The 13,839-nt window shown below is 43.9% G+C and overlaps 1 protein-coding gene across 1 annotated transcript; it reads right to left on the reverse strand.

Annotated features, from left to right (window-relative positions):
* Positions 1-1,488: 1,488 nt before the first annotated feature.
* LOC118367903 (glyceraldehyde-3-phosphate dehydrogenase) lies at positions 1,489-6,682 on the reverse strand. The gene is made up of 11 exons (XM_035751632.2): positions 6,581-6,682; positions 5,879-5,924; positions 4,453-4,555; positions 4,068-4,174; positions 3,743-3,833; positions 3,414-3,529; positions 3,215-3,296; positions 2,771-2,922; positions 2,357-2,435; positions 1,914-2,095; positions 1,489-1,814 (listed from the first exon to the last, which is right to left on the reverse strand). Exons 2-11 carry the CDS (start codon positions 5,899-5,901, stop codon positions 1,745-1,747), a joined length of 1,005 nt encoding a protein of 334 aa, XP_035607525.1. The 5' UTR covers positions 5,902-5,924; positions 6,581-6,682; the 3' UTR covers positions 1,489-1,744.
* Between the last annotated feature and the right edge of the window lie 7,157 nt (positions 6,683-13,839).

A 13,839-nucleotide genomic window follows, 5' to 3' on the forward strand; every position in this document is an offset into this window, starting at 1 on the left:
AGATTATGGATAGATGGTGATCTGACTACAGGAGAATGATCCTTCTCTTACTGACTGCCTTGTCTGAGCATGACGTGAGAGAGATAGACACTGGGATGTTGAAATAAATACATAGCTTACTGGCTGCAAACTGAACTACAACATTAACCTGATCTTCAAGCCTGCTCTTATGGGGCTTAAAGTCTACCTTCACACACAAGTCTGACTTGAAAGGTTCCAATAAACTGTGTATGTTTAGAGGCTCAGCTTTACGATCAGAGGATGCCTTGGTGTGTAGCAGTAGGTGTTCAGCCATCAACATGTTCTCTCCTGTTGACTCACACCTTAGTCCAGGAAGTCATGCTGTGTGTTAGTCACTAGTAGAACATGTGACAGCATTTTCACTCATTAAAGCTAACAGACACTAATTCATTACTTATAATTGATTAAGTGGTTCATTTGAAAAATGAATGATTTATGATTATCAATTAGTGTGATGGACACCCAGTGTTCTCTAAGCCCTTCTGTCCACTAAGCACCAAGTCAACTATAGTGAAGTAAAGTGAAAGCCTCCCTATGTTCTCTATAGGCACCACAAGTCCACCTAAAGCACCTGATACACACACTGTCAAGTTGACTGCAATCACGCTGTTCATTAAGCCTCCTGCAGCCCCCATAGGACCACCATGCTGTGAAACCCCTAGAGGTTGTTGGTCTCCGAAAATCAGAGTTGGCTTACCTCTTCCCTTGTCAATACCATTGATTGGGAATATTTTATGAAGGCCAATTGCGTAATCATAATGGTCGGCCATTGTCAACTTTAGTTAGTCATGCCAGAACACCCTTGGCTTAACAAATGGAGCAGGTATTGAACTGAACTGGGGGGGTGTAGAGAGAGATAATGATTCATCTCAGGAAGGGGGAGAGAAAAATAAGATAATTTAACACTGATGGAAAAGGAAAATGTGCAGAAAGGGTTTGATTGGGCAGAAATGTATTAATTTCTACCTTTAAGATTCTGTGTATTGCTACGTATTACACTGTTGGAGCTGAAAACAAGAGTGTCGCTGCACCTGCAATAACATCTGCAAATCTGTGTACAGACCAATAAACGTTTCAGTTGAGAAGAGAGAACTGGCAGAGGAAGTGACGCGATCATAGAACTGAAATGAAAGTGTCTGGGTTGTTTGAAATCCTGGTTCTGTCAAATGCAGATTCTTACAAGAGTAAACGGATCAGATATACGCTAGCGTCAGAGTGAGAACATTCAGATATATGTTTTAGTTTAGAGCAACCTCATTGTATAGATACTATACCTAAACTACTCCCATGTACCCAGTGTCAGGAATAATTGTGTTGTATAGTGTATGAGTGATGGATCACGTCAGGCTCATTAGCTTAATAGAAATAACCAAGGAATTATTTAAGAGTTTGTCCTTTCCCATTATCAACATTTATATAATAAATCATTTTCCTTTTGTCCCATCAAGTGAAAAACAGGAAGCCATATTTACTCAGAGGACTTTTATTCCGCTTCTGAATGAAGCAGGTTCAGTGCAACAAACAGAGTAAATCTCTTCACACCCAGATTCCATCTCACCTTTCACAAGACCAGAACAGGAGCTTTACAATACAAAAATAAATTAGTTGTGATTGTTAGTTATTTGTTTAATGCGGGTAACTTTCTCATGGCAAGCGCGATAGTCCAATCGAATGGGAAATATGTGGTCACATGACATAGCGCAGTAGCGTTTGGTTGGTTGCTTTACTCCTTGGTGGCCATGTGAGCCATCAGGTCAATGACGCGGTTGCTGTAGCCGAACTCATTGTCATACCTGGGGAGAGAGGAGAGACACGGTCAGGTTTCTTCACTCACCAAGAATGTGTAGGTGTGTGTGTGTTCACGTGTGTATTTGCAGAGGATGAATGCGTACCATGTGACCAGCTTGACGAAGTGGTCGTTCAGAGCAATGCCAGCGCCGGCATCAAAGATGGAGGAGTGGGTGTCGCCGTTGAAGTCTGAAGAGACAACCTGTTGCTCTGTGTAGCCGAGAATTCCCTTCATGGGTCCATCAGCAGCAGCCTTGACAACCTTCTTGATGGCGTCGTAGCTGGCCTGTGGTTCAAGGAAACAAGACGTGGGTTGTCAAATTGTTCCTAAATTTACAATGCTAACTAATCATGTATAAATTAAGGCATTGTCTTGTCTACTCAACAATGGGCTTTACTGCAAACTTTATTTAAAGACGTGGTCACTGTGTCTAACAACTAGTCCTAGGACAGGGATATCTTTTTGATTGTATTGGCAGGTAAGGTACACCATAGAGACAGACATGTGTATTGGCAGTTTGGTAAGGCGGGGGGAGGGGCTACTCACAGGCTTCTCCAGACGGACAGTCAGGTCCACCACTGAGACGTTGGGGGTGGGGACACGGAAGGCCATGCCAGTGATCTTGCTGTGAGGAAGAAGAGTGGGTGACCGCAGCATAAGGTCAAAGTTAAACTTACTCCTCTACAGTTTGATATACAGACATAATAAATGACTGGTTCTTAGACAAATATCTGTTTCATTGCTATGCATTTTACTGTTGATGGAAAACTGTAGTAGTGGCAGACTAGTGTTATAAATGTGTTACGGGTCTAGTTAGAAGTTGTGTCACAAGTGAATGTACAGCTGTATCATAGTGTTTTACTGGTGTCTAGTTAGAGGTTGTGAACTTCTGATACTAGTATTATAATTGTGTCTTGTTTTACTGGTTGTTATTAGTTATTTAGAGGTTGGGGTACTGACCCGTTCAGCTCGGGGATGACCTTGCCGACAGCCTTGGCTGCTCCGGTGGAGGCAGGGATGATGTTCTGGCTGGCACCACGTCCATCCCTCCACAGCTTTCCAGAAGGACCATCAACAGTCTTCTGGGTGGCGGTGACTGCGTGAACGGTGCTCTGAGAGAGAGATGTTAAGGGAAGGGAGATGAGGAGTGATCCACATTAAGGAGGTACAGAAGTGGTAGTGGGGGACGGCTGGATAAGAAAGACAGTGTGTGTTTGTGATCTTAAAAACAGTCCATCCCTTGTACTGTTAATGTTTTGTGTCTGTGTGAAACCTGTCGTTATGTCAGATTAAGCCTCTCTAGGTGATTGTTCCCAGGTGTTTTGGGTCGGTGTGAAACCTGTCGTTATGTCAGATTAAGCCTCTCTAGGTGATTGTTCCCAGGTGTTGCGTTTTAATCCGTACCATCAGACCCTCAATGATGTGGTAGTTATCGTGGATGACCTTGGCCAGGGGAGCCAGGCAGTTGGTTGTGCATGAAGCATTGCTGTGGAGAGAGACGTGCTAAATTATAGTCTGAACCGCAACAGAATAGCCAGGTGTTGCAGGTAGTATCTGTTAAGTGGAGGGAGTGCGTGTTGAGTCGGAGGGAAGAGGGTCTCACCTGACAACCTTGAGGGAGTTATCATACTTCTCGTGGTTGACGCCCATGACGAACATGGGTGCATCAGCGCTGGGAGCAGAGATGACAACCCTCTTGGCACCGCCCTTCAGATGGGTCTGGAGGAGGGAGAGATGTTAGAGTCCATTATTACATTTTTTTGTAGCCTGGTTAAATATTGTTGCCTAGTTATTGTATGTATTCAACATAATGCACCACATGCAGGTTAAGCCTGATGGGTAAAGTCATGTTATAAAGGAGTCATTTCTGTTCTAATGATATTCCCATATCATACAGTTCTGGATGCTGTGTCTACTGATGGGGATACTTACAGAGGCCTTCTCAATGGTGGTGAAAACACCTGTTGACTCAACTACATAGGTGGCACCAGCATCTCCCCACTTGATGTTAGCTGGGTCTCTCCTGAGAACGAGAGAGAGAGGAGGTTCAGGGTTATGTTATGAGGAAGCAGAGCACCATGGACGAATAGACTATCATTTATATTGTTATGGATTCCACAAGGGGGCGCCATTCCATAAGGCCACAAGGCACTTCAGGTCTCTTCTGCATATTCTACAGATGCTGACCTGATTTGTATGATTTTTATTCGATGTGAAAAAAAAAGTGAATTATTTGTTACTAAATGAATGAACTCACTCGTGGAACACAGTGATTTTGTGTCCATCGATGACCAGCTTGCCACCCTCAGCCTTGACCTCACCGTGGAAACGTCCGTGGGTGGAGTCATACTTGAACATGTAGACCTGAAGTGGGAGAAGGAGAGGTGGTGAGTCTCTTGGCCTATTAGTTAATAGATCCTAAGTTATGACAGGGCCTTGGTTTGTTCATTGAGGGTGACAGGAACATTCAAAGGTCTTGAAGTTAATGAAACCACTTAATAAGTTAGGGTGAAGAAGTCATCTATACATAAGCTAAATATTTCACTAAGTCTTAAAACCTAACTTTATACATGTCAGGGATCAATATGTTTTTCTACTGATTCAGTGGGCTAGAAGTCCCTGGTCCATTGTGGTCTACTCACCATGTAGTCCAGGTCGATGAAGGGGTCGTTGATGGCCACAATCTCAACTCCCTTCTTGGAGTGGAATGCAGCACGGGTCACCAGACGCCCGATACGGCCGAATCTGGGGGACAAGACGATTCATTCCATTAATCATTGATGTCACACCCAGTCCTCAACAATACTACGGAATTTCATAAACCTCTCGCTATTGAAAAACAAATGAAGTTGGGGGGACTACCACATCTGTCTCTCCTGTATTCTAATGTACCAGCTGGTGCCTTACTCAGTAGGGAGCCATGTTTCAAAGGTCACAAATAGAAATGTCATGTATAGAACTGAACTGACATTTCCGTTCCACAACATTCAGGTAGCACCTGAAGCAAAAGATTGAAGACTGGATATAAAGAGCTTTCAGAGAAATCTCAAATGAACATGTGGTGACCTCAAAATACTGTATTTCCAGAGAAAGAGGACAGGGTTCAGGGGTTTTTGTATCACAGCCAGCAGAGTGAACAGGACTGAGGCTTCACTCTGTGGAGTAAAGTCCTATCTGCCCCTCATGTGGTAATCCTTCCCCATGAAGTGAGAGGCCTGTTTGATTAGTAGTTACTTTTTAACTAGAAGAATCAGGTTCACAGACAGACAGGCTCTGATACACTGTCCTCTGAGAGGTGGAGGGGAGGCGAAGAGGAGGATAGGAGAGGGGAACTGCAGATCCCCCTCAGATATGTGAGGAGTGAGGCCAAAGACACATTTTCAACTGTAGACTGGACAATAAAACTGTTCCATTCAACTAAGCACAAGGGGGTCACTTGTCTACTAGTGAAAACATCACAGAGAACAAGAGACCACCAGAGTGACCATCCCTGGATGTGTGCCTTCTGCAAAACACAAGTCTCTACACAGTTCCTGCTCTTTAGTCACGGAGCTAGTTTAGAGTAAGACAGCTATTAAAATGTTCTAATGGTTCAGAATGTCAACAAGACACTACTGTACCCCTGATCTTTCCTCCAAAGGGTGCCTGGCTAAAAAAAGACTGGCACAAGAGGATACAGAGAGGAGGGTCATGTAAGCCAAGCTCCTCTCTGGGCTCGTCTGAATACCACACATCATCGGGGATGACTTGCTCATCATATAAAACATGTGTTTCTCGCAAACAGAGGGCGGGTCCTTTCGAAGGGACATCAGTACTCCCCGTGTGAGGTTACCAGGGTGCAGCCATTTGTAAGGAATGACATCTTGATTGTATTCATTCCAATATTTTTGTTTTTATTAATTGATATTAGCGAAATTGCCATTTCAAATAGATATCTGGTTCAAAAGCGTAAGCTCTGCACTAGGTCAAGCCAGAATAGGAGATTCTAACCCTGTGTGTGTGGGGGTGATAAATTGTTAGATTGTGTGTGTTGTGTTAGTTAAGGGGTTAAATGAAAATGTGTCTTACCCATTGACACCTACTTTCACCATTTTGCCTGAGTTGGTCTAGTCCTCTGTGGGGGGGAGAAGGAGAGACATTAGCTATTAAAACAAATATTGACCATCCATTATGATTTCTGGGGATTTCCATACTTTATGGCATGGAACTTAGCAGCCGAGTTGCAGCTTTAAGGTAAGCAGAGGCATAGAGAACATAGCATAAGAGAATAGAGTATGTCATAGGTTCCCTAGAATAGATAACATATCTGAACAGTATCTACACATCAAATGTCTGCAACTCATAGTAAGTTCATGCAAAGAAAAGTTGCATTTAAAAGCACAGCAAAATGTTTTAAACTGGAATAACATGTGCGATAGTCTATTTAAGCAACAGTTATGAACTTTGAAAGTCTAACTAAACTTTGCGTCACGGAATCAGAGTTCAATCACGGCAGATAGAAGTGACTTTAACAAGAGGAGGTTTGAATAATCTTTTCTAAAGCAAAAAAAAAAAAAGCTATAGACATCAAGTAGTTGGAGCTGCATCTCATCAACTATGACATTAAATAAATGGTCACGCATGAAACAAGTTTTAGAATAAACCAAACAATCGAAAGGTTGTCAGTTTTTGGCTTGACAATCCCTAATCTTGTTGCAATCTAGGCCCATATTATCCCCAGCCATTTAATGTAGTTAAATATCCTAATGTAGCCGTTGGTTGGTCATTTACCGTTTGTGAGATGCCTCAATCCTGTCTTACGACTTTCGGGTGTGAGTGGGGACTGTCAGAGCTGGGCTACCTATTTATTTCCACCCTGTATGGACACGCCCCTTTGTGTGCTACGGGCTCTAAACCCCGCCCCTTTCAGAATGTCAAGGTCCTAAGGAAGTTGTGACGAGTCAGCTTATTATAAATTTAGTGTATGTAGCCTAACAATAAAGCTGTATTAGCTATAGTATGAAAACATTAATTGGGTCTTGTTGTGTTCACCCGGTTTTATTTTTATTTAACTAGGCAAGTCAGTTAAGAACAATTTCTTATTTAAAATGACAGTCTACTGTGAAACAGTGGGTTAACTGCCTTGTTCAGGGGCAGAATGACACATTTTTACCTTGTCAGCTTGGGGATTTGATCCAGCAACCTTGCGGTCACTGGCCCAATGCTCTAACCACTAGACTACCTGCCTCCCCTTGCCTGGTATTTAAACTAAAGCTGGCCTAAAGTAGCATTGATTTTGTGTGTTCAAGTGAATAGTGTAGGCCTGAATATTGAGTGAAGTGCTTTCACTTTGATTTATTTTGCTTTCAGGGAAGTTCATCAGACTCTCTGTATCTGTCTGAATATATGGCCCTCTTATTTCACTCAAGGCCGCCACGTTCAACCAATAGATTTTATTAACACGGAATGTTTTTTTCGTATACCTTTTTTAACCTTCCCATAACCTTAATTCTGAAGCATAGGAACAGAAGATGAAACACTACACAGATATAATAAGTCCTTGGATGGCCAAATGATATAATAGAGGGTCTGTTCCCATGTGACCTTCTCACTAGATAGGGAGAGCCAGACAGCGAGAGCAAACGGGGATCAAATCCCTTTCCTCCACAGTGTGACATTTACAGTCCAAAGACCATGACCCTTCACTTTCAACTTCTCTCCTCTCTCCTCTCCTCTCTCCTCTCCTCCTCTCCTCTCCTTCCCTGCCTGGTGTGTGAGGAGGGCTGTGTGGACCTATGGCCATGTCCTGGTCAGGTCAGTCTATAGAGTCTGAACACACCACACTTTGCACATTCTCATGCCTGAAGCCAAGACACAGTTCTCACAGAAGTAACTTGTGTGGGTGTGTTTTTGTCTGTCTACTCAAGTGACTGTGTCTAAGGAGTTGAGTTCTATCTATGTCAGAGTAACCGAATGGCAAGTCTTGTTATAACACAAGACGGTGTCTGTGGATCTGGTTTTGTACAGTTGGTGTCTCAAAAAACATTCTGAATAAGAACACCCAATAATTTTAGTTCTCTAAATGAAGCTACCCCGCCAGCCTTGTCTTACGTACAGCAATCCAGTCTGTCTGGCCGTGGTAGGGACAAGTATATATGTAGCCCTGTGTCATGTGGCAACTTTTCCTAATTTGAAAGCCTTATCTTTTGATTTAACATGAAACAGCCCACCTTGTATATTCTAGTGTACCACCCTCCTAAACCTAAACCTAATAGTTGGTTCATTGCAGAATTCCCTGACCTCTGTCTTTGGTTATATGACAGGGTTATTCTTGGAGATCTAAACATTCATGTGTTTAGCCCAAATAATCCACTAGCTAGGGAGTTTTGGACCCGTTAGGAACCTTTAACTTTGTGCTACATGCCACAGGGCCGACACACATTCAAGGCCATACTGTTGATCAGGTGCTGCTGTCCTGTGGTCTGAATATTGATTCAACTATTGATGTGTGTGTCTCTGACAATCTCAGTGTTGTTTTAAAAATGCTTCCTCCTACTCCTCCTAAAAATGTGTTTGTCGCCACTCGCTTTCACATCATTATCTCCACAACTCCTAGTAAGTTCCTCTACCAATGCCTTCTGATCCTCTACTACTCCTGTTATTTGTCGTCACAACGATGATTTTCTGGAAAGCTTCAATGATATATGTGAGGCTACTTTAGACTCAGTGGCACCAGTTAAAACCAGAAATAAAGTGCCGGCCAGCGTCTCACCACGATTAAATGACCACACATCTGCTTTCAAAAGTGAACTTGGAAAAAGGCTGAACGTAAATGGGAGACCTGTAAACTTCAGGTATTCTATGAGATAATGAAGGAGCTGATGAGAAATGATAATGAAAATGTTAGATCCCAGATTGACAGTAGCTGACTCCATACCAGCATTGCTGGCCAGGAGCCACTTGAGGCAACTACTCTGAGACTGTCTACTGCTTCCTTTTTCTCCTTTGGGCAAATATCCTTTGAGTGCCTCCTTGATACTGTAGGTCACATGAAGACCTCCTCCCTCCTCTTGGACATGATCCCTACTAGATCACGCCTACTGTTGGGTTGGCCCTTACATCCTGCCTATTGTAAGTAGCTCCCGGACTTCTGGCTCCTTTTCAGCCTATTTTAAAACGGATCTGGTCCAACCTCTCCTTAAAGAGCCCAATCTAGACCCCTCCTCACTGAGTAATTATAGACTTATCTCTAAACTTTTTCTCCAAGATTTTTGAAAAAGTGGTTGGTGGCTTACTTGAGTATGAACAACTTATTTGAAAAATTCAGTCTGGCTTCCGCTCACTTCACAGCACAGAAGCTGATTTATTAAAAGTCAGTAATGACTTTCTGTTGGGTGCCGATCCTGGCAAATGCTCTACCCTAGTTTTTTTGGTTCTCAGTGCCGTGTTTGATACTATTGATCATAATTTTCTTGTCACGCGGCTGTAGAAGTGGTTGGGAATCTCCGGCGTTGCCCTCGATTGGTTCAGGTCATATTTATGTGACAAATATTTCTCAGTGAACATACTGTGGTTCAGTATCGTCCCCAGCACCTATTCACTATGGTGTCCCTCAGGGGTCAATTCTGGGGTCAAACACATTCAGTGACTTTTGACCATTTATGATGACCTATTATTTTTAAAGCAATGAGTATGTACAATAACAATTATAAAATGAAAGGACACATCTATAGTTAATTTAAAAAAATGATGAATACCATTACTGCCTATGCGGTTGCTGGCTTGAAAGGTCGCTGGTTTGAATCACCAAGCCGACTACTATAGGGGGAAAAAGTCGATGTGGCCTTGAGCAAGGCACTTAAACCTAATAATGGCTGATCCCTGGCCGTGAACACACTCTCAGAGGGTTGTTCAAAAATATATATATATATATAATTCACGTGTGGATGAAACACACGTGTACATGTGTGAAATAGTACAAATGTAAACACCCAAGTAATTACAATCATTTCTTCTGATCATAAATGTCCCATTAGGTCAATAAAGACTTATTGGAACCAGGGAGGGGCATCAGGGATCTTTTCTTTCTGCTCTCTATAGGAATATAAAACAACCAATTAGTAGAGTCTGAACCCTTAGGCCTTTGGCCCACATGCCTCTACAAGCAAAACACACAACAACTTGTACCTAAATATCACAGTGAAGGAAATAACCCAGAACTAGCGCAACATGTTCTCCAACACAGCGCGACATGCCATGACCCATGAACCATGAACATGTTCTCCAACACAGCGCGACATGCCATGACCCATGAACAGCATGAACATGTTCTCCAACACAGCGCGACATGCCATGACCCATGAACCATGAACATGTTCTCCAACACAGCGCGACATGCCATGACCCATGAACAGCATGAACATGTTCTCCAACACAGCGCGACATGCCATGACCCATGAACCATGAACATGTTCTCCAACACAGCGCGACATGCCATGACCCATGAACAGCATGAACATGTTCTCCAACACAGCGCGACATGCCATGACCCATGAACAGCATGAACATGTTCTCCAACACAGCGCGACATGCCATGACCCATGAACCATGAACATGTTCTCCAACACAGCGCGACATGCCATGACCCATGAACCATGAACATGTTCTCCAACACAGCGCGACATGCCATGACCCATGAACCATGAACATGTTCTCCAACACAGCGCGACATGCCATGACCCATGAACCATGAACATGTTCTCCAACACAGCGCGACATGCCATGAACCATGAACAGCATGAACATGTTCTCCAACACAGCGCGACATGCCATGACCCATGAACAGCATGAACATGTTCTCCAACACAGCGCGACATGCCATGACCCATGAACAGCATGAACATGTTCTCCAACACAGCGCGACATGCCATGACCCATGAACAGCATGAACATGTTCTCCAACACAGCGCGACATGCCATGACCCATGAACCATGAACATGTTCTCCAACACAGCGCGACATGCCATGACCCATGAACCATGAACATGTTCTCCAACACAGCGCGACATGCCATGACCCATGAACAGCATGAACATGTTCTCCAACACAGCGCGACATGCCATGACCCATGAACCATGAACATGTTCTCCAACACAGCGCGACATGCCATGACCCATGAACAGCATGAACATGTTCTCCAACACAGCGCGACATGCCATGACCCATGAACAGCATGAACATGTTCTCCAACACAGCGCGACATGCCATGACCCATGAACAGCATGAACATGTTCTCCAACACAGCGCGACATGCCATGACCCATGAACAGCATGAACATGTTCTCCAACACAGCGCGACATGCCATGACCCATGAACAGCATGAACATGTTCTCCAACACAGCGCGACATGCCATGACCCATGACACATGAACAGCATGTTCAACAGCACAATAGCAGTCATGCCACCCAGCACTAATATTTTTGTCACAGGTGTTGTGATTTAGGGTGGTGACGAGCCAATGACCTGGGCATAGTTGAACTACCACGACCCCATGTGAACACGCACTGCTCTTGGCCTCCCCTGCACAGCTTAATGTCAGAGAGGTGAAGTAAAGGTCGTTCTATAAATAGAATCAGACCGGTCTACTCCTCGGTGGATGGTATACACTGGTGATACTGTGTACTGTACTTGACCCTGCTTAATATCACACCACATGATCACACAGTCATCATAGGTCATACTGTAGTCCATGGTAGGCTCATATAAAGGCCAACTTCTCCCTTAATTTAGGTTTTTCATGTAGGCCTACAGATTTCTGTAAGAAAACGTTTAATTTGTGTCTGATAATTCACTGTTCAGTTGGTTAGTTATGTTCAGATTTGTGTAGTGCTTTTGAGAAAATCAGAGGAAGCCAAAAGTAGTTTTGAATACTAAAGAGCCATGGACTCAAATCTAGAGAGTACAAGAAGACTCCTGCTATAGGCTATGTGTCAATATACAGTGTCCTCTGTAATTATTGGGACAGTGAAGCATTTTGTCTAATTTTCTTGGATTTGAAATCAAACAATGACTATGAGATTAAAGTGCAGACTGTCAACTTTAATTTGAGGGTTTCATCCGTTTACAAATTACAGCACTTTTGTCCATAGACCCCCCATTTTTGGGGAGCCAAAGTCTTGGGACAGATAATGTGTATTAAAGTAATACCAAGATAATTGTGCTTCTGTAATTTTATTACTCATCGTGATTCACGATTCATTCAGGATTCTCCGTAATCATGTTAGTATCCACATTAATGTAGAAGTGTTTAGAAACTTATTCTATTCTTATTTACATTAAAAGTGAATCCAAAATTACACAATACAATATTTATCATTAGTTTCTATTGGGCACAAAATAATCTGAAACTCAACCAAAACAAACCGCAAATGCATCCAACAAATGTGTAGAGTCACAAGCATTGGTGCTATGAATACGAGACCAAATACTAAACTTTTACTGCTTTAATAGAGCAATCCTACAACCCTGGTGTTGCCTACACTGTTCATGCTCCGACTAACTTGAGTTATCAGAAATATCTTTATATTTGACCTCTGGTAAAACATGCATCAGAAATGTGTACACCTGGGTTCATATGCTGCTGAATTATCATCGGTCTCATAATGTCCATTAACAGAGTCCAGCACTAAGTCTGGAGTCTGGAATGCACATTGGTTTGGACCTTGTAACATGACAGACTAATTCAGACTGACCTCTTGTGGTTTACTTTAGGGACTGCATCCAGACTTTTAACCTGAGTTAACCTCTTCTGTGACAAACACACTAATGACTCTAGAGCCCCCAATCTCAACTCTGGACCTCAAAGCCAGTTCCATTGCATTTTTGAATTGTCCCCCTAATCAGGGACTGGTTTAGACCTGGGGCACCAGGTGTGTGCAATTAATTACCAGGTAGAACAGAAAACCAGCAGGCTCCAGCCCTCTTAGGGTCAGAGTTGAGTACCCCTGCTCTAGAGACTCTCAGTATCCATCTCCCAACCTCTAATGAACTCTATTGACCCTGGTGAAATGCCCTCTTTCCCCAACCCAGAACTGACCCTGGTGAAATGCCCTCTTTCCCCAACCCAGAACTGACCCTGGTGAAATGCCCTCTTTCCCCAACCCAGAACTGACCCTGGTGAAATGCTCTCTTTCCCCAACCCAGAACTGACCCTGGTGAAATGCCCTCTTTCCCCAACCCAGAACTGACCCTGGTGAAATGCCCTCTTTCCCCAACCCAGAACTGACCCTGGTGAAATGCCCTCTTTCTCCAACCCAGAACTGACCCTGGTGAAATGCCCTCTTTCCCCAACCCATAACTGACCCTGGTGAAATGCCCTCTTTCCCCAACCCATAACTGACCCTGGTGACATGCCCTCTTTCCCCAACCCAGAACTGACCCTGGTGAAATGCCCTCTTTCCCCAACCCATAACTGACCCTGGTGACATGCCCTCTTTCCCCAACCCAGAACTGACCCTGGTGAAATGCCCTCTTTCCCCAACCCATAACTGACCCTGGTGACATGCCCTCTTTCCCCAACCCAGAACTGACCCTGGTGAAATGCCCTCTTTCCCCAACCCATAACTGACCCTGGTGAAATGCCCTCTTTCCCCAACCCAGAACTGACCCTGGTGAAATGCCCTCTTTCCCCAACCCATAACTGACCCTGGTGAAATGCTCTCTTTCCCCAACCCAGAACTGACCCTGGTGAAATGCCCTCTTTCCCCAACCCAGAACTGACCCTGGTGACATGCCCTCTTTCCCCAACCCAGAACTGACCCTGGTGAAATGCTCTCTTTCCCCAACCCAGAACTGACCCTGGTGAAATGCCCTCTTTCCCCAACCCATAACTGACCCTGGTGAAATGCTCTCTTTCCCCAACCCAGAACTGACCCTGGTGAAATGCCCTCTTTCCCCAACCCATAACTGACCCTGGTGAAATGCTCTCTTTCCCCAACCCAGAACTGACCCTGGTGAAATGCCCTCTTTCCCCAACCCATAATTGACCCT

This window comes from Oncorhynchus keta, chromosome 31 (assembly GCF_023373465.1).
Source record: "Oncorhynchus keta strain PuntledgeMale-10-30-2019 chromosome 31, Oket_V2, whole genome shotgun sequence".
NCBI lineage: Eukaryota > Metazoa > Chordata > Actinopteri > Salmoniformes > Salmonidae > Oncorhynchus > Oncorhynchus keta.